The 19619-nt window shown below is 45.7% G+C and overlaps 1 protein-coding gene across 1 annotated transcript in view; it reads right to left on the bottom strand.

Moving 5' to 3' along the window:
* EEPD1 (endonuclease/exonuclease/phosphatase family domain containing 1) overlaps positions 1-19619 on the bottom strand; it is an 88794-nt gene that overhangs the window by 17964 nt on the left and 51211 nt on the right. Inside the window, exon 3 of the mRNA XM_006912063.3 lies at positions 17031-17082. Within this exon, the coding sequence (XP_006912125.1) occupies positions 17031-17082 (52 nt within the window). The remainder of the gene's footprint in view (positions 1-17030; positions 17083-19619) is intronic.

Raw genomic sequence — 19619 nt, 5'->3', positions numbered from 1 at the left:
TTTCCACGGGGACCTGAAAAATATTCTGGATGACTGTCCGTCCTTGGGCAAACATTCTCATCACGCTGAGGAAGACAGAACGCAAATACGGAGACATTTCCTCAGCCCCCGCGATCGGCTAATCATTAGCTGTTTTCACAGGGACGAGGGTAGCGACACCCCTGTCAACAGACCGCTGCCGGTTCTGTTAGCCTCTCCTCCGTGCTTCCAAAAGTGACTCGTCACGTTTCCTAAACAAGGCGGTTAAAAATAAGCAAAGGGGAGGAAAAAACCTTTCGAGGGCAATCAAAACTTTTTTTTTTTTTTTTTTTGCAAGGGCTTGCGGTCTGGGGATGAGAAGCATGGGGTGAGGGGGGCGGTGGAGATGGAGACACAGCTGATTCTTTTTAAATTATAGTAACAATACTTTTATTGAGGTCATTCTAGTGCCAGGTACTTAACACGTATGAATTCATTTCACTCTCACGACAGCCTTCTAACGTCGGTGTCGTGATGACCCTCATTGGACGGATGAGGAGACAGAGGCACAGAGAGGGTGATTAACTTGCCCAAGATCGCACAGCCAATAAGGCACAGAGCCAGCCCTGAAACCCAGGCAGTCGGGCTCTGGAACCCACGCTCTGCCTTCTCTGTCCTGCAGGCACAGTCACTAATCAAAGAGTCCTGCACAAGTACAGCTGCAGTGGCACTTGTGCTAGGAAGGACCGGGTCCGGGAGACTGTGGCATCCGAGACGCTGGGGCGTCTGACTGAAGCGGGGCAGGCTTCCCGGAAGAGGCGATGCTTGACTTCAGAACTTGAGGATGAGAGGGCGTTAATTAGGCAGAGGGAACGAGAGTAATGCAGACGGCGGGGACAGCAGGTGCACAGGTCCCACAGTGGGACAGAGCGTGGCGAGTCTGTAGGGCAGAAAGGTCAAGGTGGCTGCAGCACAGATAGTGAGAGGCAGGAGGGTGACGTGAGCTTAAAGGGACGGTCAGCGACCTGGCCGTGCGGGCCCTGGTGCCCCGAGAGGACTTTGCTCCTTCTCCTACGAGCGATGCTGAAGTCGGTGAAGGGCGCGAGCCGTAGCTCTGCCCCGTGGAGAGGCCGCAGGGCTTCGGAGTAGAGCGCGGGCCGGAGCGGGGCTGGCGCGGCTGCGGACACACCGGTTACGTGACGCAGGAGGCGACGAGGGAGGCATGACGCGGGGAGCGGCGGGCGGACGGGAGAGATAATTGGGAAATAAGCAAATTGGCTCAAAAGAACTGAAAATCAGTCCTCAGACAAATGCCAGTATGTGAATGTTCACAGCAGCCCTATTCATAAGACTCGAGAGAGGGAACCACGAATGGATAAACGATGTGCGCCGCGTTGTGTCCACACCAGGAAACGGCTCCGAGCCACTAAGGGCAACGAAGTGCTCACACCTGCTGCGACGCGGATGCGCCTTGAAACATCGCACTGCGTGAAGGAGCCAGACCCCGAAGGCTGCACGTTCCAGGGCTCCGCTGATCTGAAACACCAGAGTAGGCAAATCCATAGAGACGGAACGTAGGCTGGTGGCCGCGGGTGCTGGGGGCGGAGGAGAGGGAAGGCAGGCTTGGTAGGTAGGTCCTGGCTTGTCTACGGAGGATGGAAACGTCTTGGAACTAGATAGAGGTGAGGGTAGAACTACTCTGTAAAGGGACTGAATACCGCAGAATTATTTGCTTTCAAATGGACTCTAAAATGGTTAATTTTATAATATGTGAATTTTATGTCAATCATAAAAAAAAAAAATGACTTAGGCAATGGATTCAGTGTTTAGGATAAAGCAGAAGAACCAATCTTTTCATTCAACAAACACCCGATGCTACAGCTGTGACGTCCCTCCCACTGTCCCTTAGGCGGGGGGGTAGGGAATCAGGGCCACCCTTAGGGACACCGCCTCTAGACAGAGTTAATTCCAGCCTTCTTTCCACATGACTACTGAGCACCTAGAAGAAGAGCGGACAGCCCAGTAATTTTTAGAATGTAGCTTTTCTGAAGCTCAAAAAAGACAGTTTCGGGGCAAATAAAACTAGCACTTCTTCCGTAATTAGGCACTAAACTTGTGCGTAATGATTGAAACTAATTATTCTAAGTGGAAGCAGATCTGAAAATAGCAATGAGTTTTGGAGGATTTTGTGGCTATTTTCGGAGAGTGGAGAAAAGTTGTCGGCAGGGCAAAGCACCCCAATCGGAGCAGAAACGCGGGGCAGCCACACCATGGCTGGCACCAAGCGTGCCATTCTGTGGATTCTAATGTTTTTACATCGCTTGAGAAACATGCCAGCGCTGAAGGCTGAGAAGGCAGACTTTCATTCGGTGTTTTCTAATGAAGTACTGAACAAAACATTCAACAGTAAGTGTCAACCATAGATGTTACATCTTACTTGTAAGCAAACAGGCTGCCTCGAGCTTGTAAGGCGATGATGATAACTTATTTCCTAAGACAAACCATGATGACTTAGCCAACTGTACATAGAGCTTCCTTTTTTGAGTCTTCTTCCCTCTTTGATATTTTCAGGTAAACAAGCTCGATCAATAGGTGAGACAGGTACAGACAGGGGAAAAACTGTCTGTAAACGGTACAATTTATTAATAAGAGCATTTTTCCCCATGAGGTTTCAGATATGACAGCAGAAAGGGCAGGGACGGGGAGGAGACAGAAGCCAACACAATGGGGTAGGAAACGATTATTGAGGTACTTAAATCCAAAGGAAATAATTTAGGAGCAGCCAACGCCAGCAGTTTACATTAGCGCCCACCCTGACCCTCTCATGCAAACACCTATATGTTTTTTAAACCCCAGAGACAGATTTTCTCAGCCCATGAACATTAGTTCACTCTTAGGCTTCACTCTAGATGGCAAAGTTCCCAGCACTTTCCATAAGCGTTTCTGTGAAGAACCAAGAGTATTTAGGAACCGTCACATTAAACAGAATTAGTGCTTACAGACCCTCAGGGAAATCGCTGTAGTTGCCATTTTTCTTATAAAACGCCAGCCTTCCACTATTCTAAATGGTGTTTGTGCAGCCTGACTTCCTCCGCAGCAATAATCATAAAAATAAAGACTTCAGAGCCATGGGTGAAAGCACTACTGATTCGTGACATTTTATTTTGATTTGCATTACGCCAAATCCTAATCTTTAAAGCCTGAATATTTCTTTGCTTTATGTCTAAGCAAACTACATAGATTCGATTGTTCTTTTCTGTGTGGGCAGCAAGGGATGGAGAGACCTGGAATTTTTCATTACCAGACACTTGATGGCGGCAGGAACTATAGGTAGCGGTTCCCGAAACAGCATTCTCATTTTGGTGAACATCCAGAGACTCGTTGGTTCTGAATTTTCTGTGCTAATGGGAGACCTGGATCGCCAATCCCCCAAACTGTCTTTGAGTCAACCTCCCTTTCCATTACGGCTTTGGCCAGAGGCACTTAAAAATAGCCGCATAGCCTGGTGTTAGTTTCGCAGGTTTTCAGGCTGCGAACATACTGGAAGTGGGTGGATGGAAAGCAAACAGGACAGAGAGAAGAGAGGTGCGAAAATATCAAGTTACACATGAGGCAAGGGCCACGTCGTGGATGCCATGGCAGTGCCCACGGCACAGGAAGAGAGCCCCGTATCAATGAATCAGAACCAGAGCAGCGCTCATTTACTAGAAGGCTCACCACGAGCCAAGTATTACTGCAGGCTCTTTACACACGCTGCCTGATGTGCTTCACGGCGGGGCTCTGCGACACAGGCATTATCCTGGCTTGAGAAATGAGAGACATGGGGCTGGAGGGATTAAGATCACCCGGAGAGCAAGCGGCTGAACCGGGACCCAAATCCCTGCCTACCTGACCCCATTATGCCACTCAGCTTCCTACCCAAGCAGCTGCAAGGAGGGGAGTAATATGATCAAACTTGCATGTTCAAGGACTTACTCTGGTGATGATATAAACGAGGAACTGAACAACAAAATTACAGAGACCGAATAGTAATGTTATGTGTTTTCATTTTTTCTCTGCTTTCAAATTTTCTTGAAATTTCACTTCTAGCGATAGTATAAATACTAATTAATTGGCTTGAACTTTATTCGTGTAGAAGATGTGCATGTGTGTGTGTGTGTGTACACACACACGCAATAACTTAATTTCCTTTTCATAAATAAAAGCTTTTACTAAATAAATTAAGCACCAAAAACAACATAGAAAAATGTCCCTGCTCCATCCTGAAATGACACCTAAAAATACTTGTTTCTTCTTCCCTCTTACTCACAAATACAGCCACCCAAACTCAGTGCCTAATAAGGAAGTCTGGGTAATGAGAAGCAAAGTGAACAATCGATATCAAGCAGTTTATTCCTCAACCAGGGTCTCAGGCAGGTGGAGACCAGGAGGGAAGACCAAGCTTGCCTGATGGAGAAGATTAGCAATAACAAAAAACTGCAGTCTCGCAATTTTATAATCTGGGGGCAGAGGCTTTAATGTTCTCCCAGGAGCTGGTGCAAAGGTTGAGGTCCAATCATGACTCTATAGTGCCACTTAAGTAAATCCCTTGACTGGCCACTTGCGTAGGAAGCCACTGGCAGATGACGAGGAAGGCGGGTAATTTTAGAGGAACCCATACATGGGGGGCTGCTTTGTTCTCCCTGGCTGTTTTTTCCCACCCGATTAATTCTGCATGTGAAAATGAGTCTGTTTTTCATGGACAAGAGTTTGGTGGAGCAACGGCTGCTGCATGGACCTGTGGACCCATAGAATGTCATAGGGAAACTAAGTCTAGGATCTAGAAAGGAGTCTTGGATTACATTCATAAAGAATGTTGGTACACCTTTCTTCATTTCTATGAAGATAGATCAAAATCTCTGAAAGCAGGTTGGATGCTTTCCCAGAAGTTTAGAATCTCATTAAGGCCCCAAATCATCACTTCGATGCTGCCCAAACAATATTTTCACCTGTAGGAATTACTCATTCTAAATGGGTAGGTAACAGTTTGATAGATCTCTCCATTAAATTAATTGTGTCAGAGCAAGCCTTAATGACCAGCTCGATCAGGATACTCTTACCTGCTAAGAACATCAGCAGCTGATATTTTTAGCAACCGATCCAAACGATTTTACCTGCCTGCCCTTCTGTTTCATTTAAAATGACACATTAGCCCAAACTTTGCTGAATACAAAGTCATGCTCTCAAGAAATGAATGAATCATTCATGAAAAGTCTCGGAATTCTCTAAAAACGTGAATTGAAAGTTCTCTGAGTACCAACTAATTGTCAGCATTTCCTGATAAGAGAAGCATTTGATGTGGACCAAACAAGACAGGAAATTGCATGTAACTTGTGTCACCAAGGTTATGCAGATGTCTGTATTAGGCGGTGACTATGTGCAACAATTTTAAAGAGAATGCAATGAATTCAGCACATTTTCTTTCTATTGAAAAGCAAAACGGTCAGAAGACTAATGAAACAGATGGGAAAAGTGCTTAGGATATAACCAAGGACAAGCAGAGCCTTTCCAGTCCTGGAAAAGCCCCAGAGCAAGCCCCCTCCCCCTCTCCCAATCCAATAAATGGTCTAGGACAGTAGATATGAAACATTTTTGACCATGACTCATAGCAATAAATAATTTTTATCTGGCAATCTGATGTATATATCTGCCTACCAACTTTGTATGTATGCATGTACGTATATGTCCATCTATCACTCATCTATCTATCCACTCATCCATCCATCCATCCATCCATCTATCTGTATGCATATGAGGTATATATGTATACAGTATATATAAACAAATATCCATCCATCCATCCATCCATCCAGCCATCCATCTGTATGCATATAAGGTTTATATGTATATAGTATATATAAACAAACGCTGGTTGTAATTTACTAAATTGATTTCATAACCTATAATTTGAGAATCAAACTCAGGTATTTCTTACGACAAAGTCTCTGGTCTTACTAGAATATCATCATGCCATCTCCTTTTCGTTCTCCCTTTGCCAAAACCATGTGAAATGTTTTATTGGAATGTAGATAATGCCTTCGAAGTCTCCTCAAACAAATGAAATTGCATCACTAAAGTGGAATCCGCTTTGGGAACACTGAGTAAGTATGAACTGCTCTTCAGAAACCCAATAAATAAAATGCTCCTTCGGCAAACATAATGCCCAGTAATACAGCCAGCTCTCAAAAGTCTTCCCCCGAAGATCAACAGCTGAATGTTTATCGAAAACAATGGAGGCCAGAAGGCAATGAAATGGTACATTCAAAGTGCTGCCAACCGAGAGTCTTAAATCCAGAAAAACCATCTTTCAAAAATGAAGATAAAATACATTCTCCAACAAACGAAACAGCAAGAATTTGTTGCTGGCAGACCCTCCTTCCGAGAAATAGTTTTTAAAGTTCTTTAGGCTGAAAGCAAGTGACGCTAGACCAGCTGGAATCCTCATGAAGGAAGGGAGAGAACCCGTAAGGGGAATGATGGGTTTACAAAAGACAGTGTAAGCGCACATTTTCCTCTTCTATCCATGTTGTATAAAACGACACGTATACAGTTCTATCGCTGGGCCTGTAACGTAATGTGATATAGATGACAACAGCACAAAGGAGCCGAGTAGGAAGGAAAATGTCCTGGAATAAAGAAATGAGGCCAAATGGTAACTTGAATCCACAAAACAAATGAAGAAAACCGGAAATAGTAAATAAGATGATTCATGTAGCTAACTCTATACATTTATACTTGCTCTCTCATCTTCTTCAAAAGACATGGAAGTGTATAAAGTAATGATGATAACAATGTATCACTGGGTCTGCAGCACAGCGAGATGTAATGCGTGTGACGACAGCTCACAAGGGAGAGAAAGGTAACACGACTCCATAGGGGTGAATGTCTCCCTGAAATTTAAGTTAGTATAAATCTGGTAAATTAAGATATATATGGTAAACGCTAGAGCGACTGCTAAGAAGATAATTCAAAAAGCATAGTGAAAACAATCATTAAGGAAATGAAAATGATACATTAGAAAATATTCACTTAATGCAAAGGAAGGAGCAAAAGAGGAAAAGAGGAACCAAAAAATGACACAGAAAACCAGAAGTAAAATGGCAGACGTAAATCCAACCATATGGATAATAACACTAAATGTGAACGGGTTAAATAACCCAATCGAAAGGTAGAGACTGTCGAACTGAGTAAGAAACAATATCCAACTACACGCTGTGTAGAGGAGATACACTCAAGACTCGAAGAAATAAGAAGGTTGCAAGTAAAAGGATGGAAAAAGATTTATCATGACAGCAACCCTAAGGAAGCTGGAATGGCCACACTGATATCAAAGAAAACCAGACTTTAAAACAAAAGGGGTTCCTAGAAGAGGGATATTTTCTAATAAGGGTCGATAAATCAGAAATACATAACCATTATGAACATATATGTGCTTAGTAACACAGCTCCAGGAGGCATAAAGCAAAAACTTACAGAGTTAAAGGAGGAAACAGACAATTTAACAACAATAACTGGAGGCTTCAATACCACACTCTCGGTAATGGGTAAAACAACTAAACAGAAGATAACAAGACATAAAAGACTTAACAATATAAACAATAGACATTTATGGAATACTCCACCCAACAACAGAATACACATTATTTTCAAGTGCACGTGGAACATTCTCCAGACTAGACCATATGCTAATCCCTGAAACAAGCCTCAGTACATTTAAAAGGATGGAAGTCAAAGAGTATTCTCTGACCACAATAGGATGGAATAAAATTAGAAATCAATAACAGAAAGAATTTGGGGAAATTTATAAATAAGTGGAAATGAAACAACTCACTTGTACATAACCATTGGGTTAAAGAAGAAACCACAAGGAAAATCTAGAAACATTTTGAGATGAATGAAAAGGAAGATGTAACATACCAATACTCATGCTATCCAGCTAAAGCAGTGCTTAGGGGGAAATTTATAGCTGTAGATGCTTCTATTAGTACAGAAGAAAGATCTCAAATCAATAACCTAAGCTTTCACTTTAAGATACCGGAAAAAGAAGGACACACTGAACCGAAAATAGGAGAAAGAAACAAAAAAGATTAGAGCAGAAATGACTAAAATAGAGGGAGGAAAAGAGAGAAAAGCAATAAAACCGAAAGTTCTTTGAAAAGCTCAACAAGAAATGAGAAAGCTTGAGGCAGACGATCCAAGAAAAGAGAGAATATTTGTGACTTCCTGGCTCGCTCTAACAGCCCACATAGACTGCGGACTTCCATCGGGGGAAAAGCGTACAGATCTCACCCAGGGCTGGCCCCTTCTTTTGAGGGTTGACGCCTCTACAGTCTCTGCTTACTTTGGGTTGCCCTTACGTGCCTTCAAATAGTTGTCTGCATTTTACCCAGAGTTATAATTATTTGAGGGAAGATTATTCTGATAGAAGCTGCTCTGCCATTTCCAGAACTGGAACCTCCAGATGGCCTCTCAAAGAGGAAAGGGGGCGTTTCCAGGATAAAGGGAGTCAGCATAGGAAAAGTTTTAACATGGACACGTGATGTTTAAATCATGGGCTTGACATGTTCAGAAGACCAGCCCATCATTTATGAGCTACCAGCAGAGGCCAGCAAAATTCTCTCGACTTGATGGTAATAAGATTCTCAGCGAGCGTGGAGAGAGGTGATTCTTCCTGGTCCCCTTGACCCTGAAGCCTGAATGGACAAAATGATCTTTCTGCTCTTATTATAAGACTCGCCACGGTCTCCATCTGAGCTTGCAATCCAAATGGCTATTGTAAGATTCCTCTTTTTTTCCTCTATACATCTAGACTCAGGAGACTAATAAGTAACACAGCTTTTAGAGTATGAAGACAAAGTAATCAAACACCAAGGACAACCATCACGAGTAGAAGACAACAGTTGATTCAGACTCCAGCAATGCTGCTAACCGAGAAAAAGAAGTCCCAGGCATGGTTTCTTTCCTTGTCCCCACTCCTAAATTCATAGCATTGTATCAAAATGGCTTCAAAGTTAAAAGAAAAAGATCTCCACATCAGTTCATTATGTATTCATCATAAAAACAGAAATAGGTCTATAGAAATTACCAAAAAAAAAAGGATAACTACAAATAAAATGTTACAGTTCTATGTAAAATTATTTCGTAATAATTTCCAACGATAGAAAGCAAAATTTTTAAAAATAAAAATGCTTTGAGTTAGAGTAGACATTGGCTCAGGCAAGCTATAATTTCTTAGATTAACTGAGACAGGGGCCGGACTCCTAGGAGGTAAGGGGAGCTGAGGAGGGATGAAGACTGGCTGTGGAGGGCGAGGATTTACGTAAATTCAAGAAATCTACGAGTACAGGAAGGAGGAGAAATAGGACAACAGCAAAAAGGAGGACACGTAGTAACGCATCTTGGGAGACCTAAATACGTCCGCAGTCACCAGGGGAGGAAATGATGATGCTACAGGAAGAAAGAGCGGGGGATGGGAGTGCAGGGACGCTGTCAACCGAGGGTCCCCTCGGAATAGCGGAGACGGGATCACACCATAGGCCACGGAAAGGCAGCGGGAGGGATGCTCTGTGTCAATGGGACGTGATGCTGCCTGAAATCCACCTGGACCCCGACTGCGTGGAGGACCCCAGTGATCCTGGGCGCTGTCCCACAGGGAAGCCTCGATTTGTCCAACTCTGAGGAAACCTTCCTCGCGAGGCCGCTATTTTGTAGATGAGAGAAGATGTTTCTGCATTTCTGGGCGAGGGAAAGGAACCTCATTCTCACCAGGGCCCAGATGTATGAGCCGGAGGGGTGCCACAGAGAAGGTCTGAGAATATGCAAATCCACCGGGACGTATCGGTGCGTGTGTGTTTTTACGTTTTTCTGGGGTGAGGGCATGTAGCTCTCACCTGATACTTAAAAAGTTGATTCCAGGAATATTAAATTAATAATAAAGAAAATTTTAAATGAAAAAAAAAATGACCTAATTGTGTTTCTTTTCCATATTTCCTCGATGCTATGAGGACATTAGGTGAGGGCTCCACTCCAGACAGCTTGTTCTGTTTTGTCACAGTGCTTATCACTGTCGTTTTTCAATAGGCATTAGTATAATCGCTAATTTTCCTCACCAGTTCTGTGAGCTACACGAGGGTGGGAATGGCAGCTGTCTCGGTCACTTTCATGTCTTCCAGTCCAGCACACTGCCTGACGCAGGGACGTGCTCGATAAATAGTGGCCGAAAGAATAAATGTGCATTTTTACGTGTTGTAATTACAGCAGGTACAACTGCTTCTTCTGCCTTTCTGTAAATATTATAACGCATTTCTACAAGGCTAAAAGACTTATCATTTTTAATGGGTATTATCATTTTAACCCTTCCTGCCCCACTGAGCAGTGAACTGCCTTCAGTTATTCATGACTATAAGGCATGGTATAGCGTGGTTAGTATTTTCCATTTTTACGGACCGTTTCATTAAGATGAGCTCCCAGGAACTGGGTCACAGGTCAAAGGGTAAGGGCATCTCAAAGGCTAATGAATTATGCTGCCCAAGAGCTTACGAAAGGCCAGCGCGTCGTCACCGCCCTTCCCCAGCAATGAATGGGGACGCTGGTTTTATGACTACTTCAACATCGCATGTTATTGTTTTAGAAACCTTGCTAATGTCGTAAATTTAAAATGGTCCCTCATTGTTTAATTCCCTTATCTTTGATAGCTGAAAAGCTGAAGGGACTTTAAAAGTCCTGTCTGAGGGTTCCACTTTATGGTCACTTCAAATATGAGCTTTTCATAAAAAGAGAAAGGTAATCGGAACCCCTAAATATACATGGCATCTTGTGATGCTTTTAAAAGGAGAAAATGCACCTTCTCTTTTTTCAAATGCGCTGTGGAGCTTGGCCCACAATTCACCAAAATGCTCCATTTTCTGGCAGCTGAGGTGCTTGGGGGACCCCAGCCAAGAGCCCTTTCCAGCATGGGGGTGGGGGAGGTGGAGGCCCAAGTGTGCAGTGGAGCTGGTGAGCGGTTGGCTGTGGTGGCCTCTCGTGGGCCTGAGCCAGACTCCAAAAGGGACTGAGCTCCACAGGGGCTCCCATTTCTGCTTACTGGCCCCTTCAAGGAAGGTAGCAAGCTGCCCGCTGAAAGGAACTTCACCAGGAATGGGATTACAATGAGTGTAATCATGATCGGACACTAAGCTGGCTCAACCCATTAAAAAAAAATCTAACAGATACATGAACACTGACCACTCGAGACGGCATTCAAATTAAGCTCAGACTAAGCACGTGAGAAAAAGTAAACCAAGGATGCTGAAAAATCTCATTCTGGTATTTAAAAATAAATACAGATTACTCTTTTTTAAAGATATTTTTGAGTTCTTAGTTAAGATTTTTGAAGCAATTCATTTTGACCCTGAGCCTTCACAAAGGGGCATCTGCTGCACGTTGCCCATCCTTCCTCAAAGGGGCATCTGCTGCACGTTCTCCATCCTTCCACGAAGGGGCATCTGCTGCACGTTCCCATCCTTCCACGAAGGGGCGTCTGCTGCACGTTCCCCGTCTTTCCACGAAGGGGCGTCTGCTGCACGTTCCCCATCCTTCCACGAGTCCCTCGTCAGCTCTCTTTGCAGGCCATGCAGCCCTCACACCACCACTAGGTCCGCTCCTGGATGCTCCCAGGACAGTGTCCACATCTGGAGTCCAGATCTCCTGCTGCCTCCTCCTCCAACCCCAGCCACGTTCTGAGGGACAAACACCACTAGGCCACGTCTGTTGCGCTATCCATCACGCTGTCAGAAGACCTGGGTGTCAGTCCTCCATCACCGGGCCCAGGGACCGCCCCTCTGAGCCTACTCCCCCTTCTGGAATAGGCAGGGGTAGAAGCACCCACAGAGTCTGCTAAAGCTGATGCCCACAGTCGAGAAGACCTTGGGAGATGGGCTGCAAAGTGACAGGGCTGATTTGACGATCTGAAAAGTCTCCCCTAGCTCTGACATTCTGGGGTCCTATATATATATAGCCATTCAAATGTATTTTTATCACTTTATCCCCCTTAGTATGTAGTACAATTTAGGCACAGAGTAAGTGCTCAACTCTCGCACAAACAAAATTAATTGGGAGTCCAAATCACAGTGAAAAACACTCCCCAAACATGTCACAACAGAGCTAGGGCTTGTGAATATGCACGTGTGTTCCCAAAACGCCATCACCACTACAGGCACGAGCACTCTGCACCCTTAGGTTATTCACACACGTCTATGTGATAATTATTTACCTCCTATTTCCTTCTGAAAACACCTCAAAGCTATTCTAATTCCAATGATGCTCGCCACCAGGGTTTGGCTGGAGGAGTCCCTGTCCTGCTACTGTCCCTCGCTTGCTGGAGAGACGTATCCACTTTATCCCACACATAAAACACCAAAACAGGTCTCAGAGATCACCTGCTCCACCTGCGGGAAAAGTAAACTAAGAGCTGAACTTCAAAGCGAAATTCTGGGGAGAACACCTAGCAGCAGCAGGCCCAGGAGACTGGCAGGCACCTCGTATTAGACGACTTGGCAGATGGGGCAGGGGGCAGGTAACGCCTTCTTTAACATCCTCTGACGGGAACACATCAATCTCAGGTTGGGCTTCTCAACGGAGAAGGAGGAGAAGGACATCAGTAACAGTGACGATGTAAGATATGGATGACGATGACGACGACGGCAGAAGGTAATTAGGGAAAGCATGCGCTACATTATTCTGGCGCTTACTATATATAATCTCTTTTATTTCGTACATTGTCTCACTTAATTCTCATAAAAAAACATCCCAGTGAAGTAGGTATCATTGTGACACTCCCCCCCCCACCCCAATGTTAAAAAGAAACTGAGGCTGGTCAGTAACTTGCCCAAGAAGCCCCCCAGCTAGAACACGACAGAGTGGATTCGAGCCCAGTCCATGCGCCCTCAGAGACCGGGTTCCAGAGGGCGGAGGATGGATGCAGTCAGCTCGTGATTGACAGCTGAGTCACGACCTGCAGAGGCCAAGGGTAGAGCTGGGGGTGGGACAGACAATGGCTATAAGTCGGGCGGGCCTAGGGGTGGGTCTGCCATTGCTCTGGCCCTTCCAGGGGGAGTGTGACCTCCAGCTGGACATGACGGCCAAACAAACTATTGTGTGCCGCTTTGCAGGAAGCTGTTTGAAAAGGTCATTGAAAAATAATCTTACTAAATCAAGCTGTACCAATATTTTTATTTCCTTTCATGCAATGCCACGTTTAAAGGCATTAGGTGGGCCTGTTTATAAAGCCTGGGAAACAAGTCTGTGTGACTCGAGCTGAGAAAAACAAAAGCGGTCTCACTCTTAAAGCAAAGAGCACAGCGTCAGCTGGTGCTCCTCCTTCTCAGAGCAAGGCCTTGCGCTCAGCACCTAATGGATGTTTGACAAAAAAAGCCCCTCAAATGCAAAACACTTTTTCAGAGGAAGGTCACACGTCCTGACATTTAAGCATGTTAAATCATCTTCTCACGGTTCTACAGTTTTTCTTTTTAAAGAAAGACTTAAGAAATTGGTATACAGACTTAGGATGATTAACTATGTGGTTTATAGTTTATTTTTTAGATAAACGACAAATCGCTGTCACTTTTCTAGGAAATGGCTTTATACAGTGTTAGTAGACAAGAGAAATTCAGAGACCCCATCTCTCAAGCATCCCCCAACCTCCACTCTAAGCTATTACACCTGAATTAAGACAAAGAGTGTTTAAAGAGGTTAAAAAAACAAAACCTTGAACCCTACAGATCTATTGGACGCGGGGGTCCATCCACGTGTGCACCATCCACCTCTCCCCAGAAAGCGTGTTTTGATGGTGAGCAGGGCAGATAGAACACGGAGGCCCCCAGACTCACGATGGACCCTGGAGCGAGGAAGCAGAGAACAGAGTAGGAAAAGCAGAAGTTCCCCACCTTTGCCATGAGCCCAAGGATCAACCGAGAAACAGGAACCCCAGAGCTGTAGGCGGAGAGGAACCCCGAGAGCAGTTCTACAGGCCTCCAAGGAAGGTCCCCTGCTGGGCCCAGCAGCCAAGCAGAGGTGAGGTTGGTGGAAGCAGGGTGCACAGCTCCCCCCGACAGGGTCCCCCCACAGCTGCCCGTGTGCTGCAGAAGCCAGGAGAGCCCCAGCTCTTCTGAAATGGACGGGCTTGCTACCCGAAACCAGAGAACGTACACATCAGACAAATGGCTGATAACTTTAAACTAAAATCCTAAAGTCACTACAAAATGCCCATTGTGAGGGAGAAAAAGTACTAGAAGTCATATTGTCTCGGAGACTCCCAAACACTGCTGCTGCTTTGTAGCATTTCATATTATCTACGTTTACATCATTTGAATATGTTACTGGTCGGACATAACCTGCAATTACACCTGTGAGGAAAATACCTCTTGAGAATAGCTTCCTTCTTATAAGACAAAGGCAAGAGCAGGTCCCCACGGTTGGGGCTGTCTGTCTGGACGTCACCAGTCCCACCTAAGTGGGATGTCAGTTCAGTGAGCGCAAAGCCCAAAGGCGTGTTGCCATCCGAAGTCTGGCCGCAAAGACAGGCAAAGAGGTTTGAAGTTTGCAGGATGTGTGTATAACTGAGGCCTTTCTTGCTGGCTCTGCCTATTAAATAAGACTATTTTCTTAATGAAAGGAAGAGGCCGGCAAACTAAAGATAAAAACTGGGTTCTTACAAGTACAATGATGATGTTTCCTTCTTCTCTTTTGGTGCAAAAAAATAAGGAACTTAATTGGTTACAAAAGCAAAAAGCTGACACCTACAGATTCTCCCTGAAGATGGACTCATCCATAGTGATGGTGATAACAGACACTTCTTAGGAGGGTCACCCGGGGTCTTGTTACAATGCTCACCGATTCAGGGGGTCCGGGGGGCGGGGCTGAGAGTCTGCATTTCTAACGAGCTTCCGATGCTGCTGCTCTGCAGGCCATACTTTGAGTAGCAAAGGTCTACAGTTTGCCAAGAACTTTTCTTGTTGGTTCTCCAACCTGTCCCCGGGGATGAGGCTATTATAAACTGGTGCAAAGAACAGAAGTGCCAGGTTATAGACCATGTGCCACTCGAAATGCAATTGGCTCCCAGGCTCTTATCGACTGGTTCCTTCTGGCCTTTTCTGGAAATGTTTGCTACTTGCTTGGCACTAGAAAGCTCAACCAGGGCCCGTAGTGTGAGTGAAAGAATGAACACACACACACACGAAAGAAGGAAGACGGAAGCTGAGTGTACTCGGCTCCCAGCTGGCCCCCGTGCCCATTCAGACCGTCTTGTAAAACTGTCGGCAGGCCATGTAGGGAGATAGGGGAACAGTGCAAAGCCATCAGAAAGAGGGAGGAAGATGGGGAAGTAAGACGAGCAGCAGCTAACTTTTGGGGATCACTCAGCGCCTGACATGGCATTAAGTCTTTTACATCAACTGTCTACTTAATCTTTTTCAAAACTTCTGCGGACTAGGGATTATAAAGATTCCCACTCTATAGTCTAGGAAACTGAAGCACAAAGAGGATTAGTGACCCAAAATAACCCGCTTAGGAAGGAGGGGGCGGGCTCCAGACTCAGGCTGTCTGAGCCCCACACGACAAGCCCTGTTCCATGGCAGCCTCCTTCCGTGAGATCCCACAAGCGGTTAGTAACCCCAAGTTGGCTTAACTGTGCGGCCTCTCAGAGCTGATATTAACACAGCTCCAAAGACCTGGTCGATATTTCCAGCGCCTGTGTTTTTATTACACGGAGACACCTAAGTACATGGGCTTCGTGTGTTTACCAGCTTTGTCTGGTAACTGCAGTGGATACCGACAAGACGATTGTTTTTAGAGAAGTAACATTTTTAAAATTTCAAGACCAGACCCAGAATCTTCATAAACTCTTGGCCCCTAGTATGCTTTGATGGCTGGGTACATATTAAGAATTAATATAACCAATTAAGAATTACTATGACTCGCGTGCTCTGGCATTTAGAAATCCCGTCCACTACACTAACTCACTGGGGTCTCGTGTCGCTTCTCTGAGGTCAGGCAGCAGCACTGTCCTCATTCTACCTGTGGCGGCAATGAGGCCGCCAGGATGTTAAAATTCAGAGCCAGAGCTCAGGTCCCTCCCTCCCCTCACGTCATGGCCTGGTGCTTAAAAACTTAATTTGCTTTAGTGACAAATAAAATAAATTCTACAAATAAAATAATAGCAATTGGTGCTCATCTCTCTAACCAGGTTCTTTTTTGTTAACGGGATAGATTCTAATTAATGCCCAAAGTCACATACTTGGGGAGGGTCCTGAGCTACCCAGGGGAGCAGCTCAGTATGAGTTGGGGGTGCCCATGCGTGGTACTTGGGAGCCTGGCCCCCTTGGCCCCTGCCCAACCCGCTTTATAGAGCCTACCCCACCTCGCACACAGAACTCGAACCCACAATCGGCCAAGGATCCCAGCTGCGGGCCAGAGACACACCAGGTCACCTCCTCCGGCGAGTGGTGAAAACATTCGTCTGTGGTGGGAGGAGTTTCCCAATCCTCAGGAGGGACCTAAAAAGAGTCTCGAATTCGTGAACTTGCCTCTGAACTAGAAAAGGCACAATGGCGTTCACTTTCTTACTCTGCCACTTAGTTCATTTTCTTTGGGCGAGTTATGTAAACACACCGGGTCTCAATTCTATCATCCGTTTGCCCAGATAATGACACATACATGCAGAGGTTGAGCGGAGTGGCCAGCACAGAATCCGGTACACGGGCGGCGTCCAGTGTGTGGCGTCTCAAGGCACAGGGACCCTGCTTCGGAGCTGGGCCCACAGCAGGGCAAGCCTCTGCTTCCACACAGCCCTGAAGCGCCAAGCGAGGTCAGGTTCGCAAGCGTCAGTGGCATATGAACAATGTGGGGGTCTTGATGAAAAGTTTGCATGGTTAAGAATATGAAATAACTGACCGATTTGCAATAAGTGCTATCTCTGGCGACAAGGAGTTGAATTTTTCTGGTGTGTGGCCCTCTGCTCAAAGTTTGTGAATGTGTGGTAGAAAGAGTAAAATATTTACCTTTTCCAGGGCCTCTCTGTCAAGTAGTTCTTGCACAGCTAGAAGCTTGATGCTGTAAAAAAAATTAAAAGCACACTTGAAAAAACAGCACTTCATGCCACCGAGCATCACACAGGTCACAAGAACTAAAGTCTGAAATTTCAGCCTGCATTTCTACGTCACCTCCCATCTTAAGGTGGCCTTTGGCTTGAACTGAAATGACCATTTCAGAACCATTAAAAATGTTTCTAAATTGTAAAAGTGATTTTACCGTATGATCTAGCAATCCCGCTTCTGGGCATATACCCCAAATATCTGAAAACATAAGACTCAAACAGATATTTGCACATACTCATGTTCATAGCAGCATTATTCACACAATCGCCAAAGGTGGAAACAACTAAAGTATCATCAATGCATGAATGGATAAACAAAACATGGCACGTACATAAAATGGAATATTATGCAGCCTTAAAAAGAAGGAGATTCTGGCACATGCTTCAGCATGGATGCCCCTTGAGGACATTATGAAATGAAATAAGCCAGACACAAAAAGACAAATGCTGTATGATTCCACTTAGATAGGGTATCTCAGGTAGTCAAATTCAGAGACAGGAAGTAGAATAGGGGTTCTCCGGGGCTGGGGGAGGGAGAAATGGGGAGTCTGTTTAATAAGTCCATAGTTTCGGTGTGGGGTGAGCTAAAAGTTCCGGAGATGGATGCCGGTGACAGCCGCACGAGGTGAATATACTCAATACCACTGAACTGTACATTTACAAATGGCTAAAATTAGAGTTAAGTGTTATGTACACGTCACCACGAAAACATTCTAAAAGTAATTGATAGCTGCTTCATGCAAGGAATCCGAATAAATTCATAGGATATGAAGAAGAAAACAGTTGCCCATGTTCTGTATTAATCTTCCCCTAATGTCCCTTTGATGAAAACAAGCAAAAGGCTAAAATCACAGCTTGCAAAGAGGGCCTGCTCAGCCGCCCATCGACGCTGCCTACTATGTGCTGGTAGCTGTGGGTGCACGATGCCAATGACATGCTCCCTGCCCATGAGGAGGTCATAGCCTCTTGGAGGCCATGGTCAGACCAGAATATGACGTGCGGTGTGCCAAGTGGACAGGCTGAGACTCACAGAGGAGTCCAGCTCGGCAGAGGTCAGAGACGGCTTCCTGGAAGAGGGATGGAATTAGCCTTGTCAGTGGGGGAGGGGCTGGGAGAAAGGCCACCTACAGGGGGACTACAGAGGCAAAGGCACCAAGGGAAGAGAGAAGGCGTGGGGTGGACACACCCTGCCAGATTCCAGTTTAGGGGCCAGAGCCCAGGCTGCAGCCAGCAACCGAGACGAGAAGGTTCAGAAGTAGATGCAGGTGTCATGGGGGAGGTATTTTCCCTTTGTGACAAGTGACTTTTGAGGTGTTCACGGACACAATGAGCAGGCATCCAAGGCTGGACTCCTCAGCACACAGAAGGAAGCAGGAGGGTTCAGCAAGATTGTTTAGGGAACAGGCCAGCTGTTGGTGTTCCTGTGTTCCCTCTTTACCCAACTAATCTGTTTATGGTGGCTGGTCACAATGTCCCCTGTCCCCACCAACCTGCACGGGCTGTCTGGAGCAGAAATGGGCACCCCCGTGCCACACACCTCCCACAGAAGGGGCTATGCCCACGATAAGGTTCATCTTTCCTTACAGAATTCTTTGTAACCTCTACGTACAACTTGGCGAGCACTATCCAACCAAATGCAATGATCGACTTAAAAGCAACTCCCGGAAGTGCCATAAAGGTTTTAAAGGCTTACGAGAAACCACTACTGTCACCAAGAACAATTTAGCAAACATCAGGGCTGATGGACAGGATGCGCGGGCACATCCTGTCCATCAGTCCCACTGACTTCCCTTCATCTCTCGCACACGTTTGCTTGTGCTGCTCCTCTGGCTCGGAAGGGTCTTCCCCCAGAGCTTTGCAACACAGACTCAAACTCATTGCATCAATCCGCTCCCAGTGCAAACGCCGCCTCCTCCAAGCAGCGTCCCTGGTCACCACATTTTCTTTTGTTCAGAGCACTTACTGGTATCGTAAAGCATTTATTTGCTGGGGTGCTCTTGTCTGTTTCCTCCTACCCAGCACAGACGTTCTCTGAGGCTGGGGGCACTCACGGGCCTTCTCACCACTATGTCTGCAGTGTCCGTAACTGACACGTGGAAGGCAGCGCTCAAGGCTTGTTTACTGGCCTCCCGCAGGGCCCAGAGGCCCATAAGCCAAGTCGCGATGATAGCTCACCCATTGCAGCTTGCAAAGGTAAAACCAGTGCAAAGCCTTAGTTTCTCTATCTGAAAAAGAATGCCCCAAATGACACGACTGTCCCTTGGTGAGAGGTGCTACGTGCCTTTGTGTTAAACGCCTGCCATTAACGGGATGTGTCTGGTGACAGGTGAAAGCTACTGGCTACTCAGCACATTCTGATTCCAACGTACAAGTCTAGATTCTAGGTGGCCAATCCGGACAGCAATTTATAGGCTAAGGTCTTTCCTGTCATGACTCAAGTCTCTGAAGCTTAAATTGCTTCTGAGATAACCACCGAAAAATATTTATGTATATT

The sequence above is a fragment of the Pteropus alecto genome, unplaced genomic scaffold, assembly GCF_000325575.1.
Source record: "Pteropus alecto unplaced genomic scaffold, ASM32557v1 scaffold21, whole genome shotgun sequence".
NCBI classification, from domain to species: Eukaryota; Metazoa; Chordata; class Mammalia; order Chiroptera; family Pteropodidae; genus Pteropus; species Pteropus alecto.
This window is presented reverse-complemented; position numbering and strand designations above follow the sequence as displayed.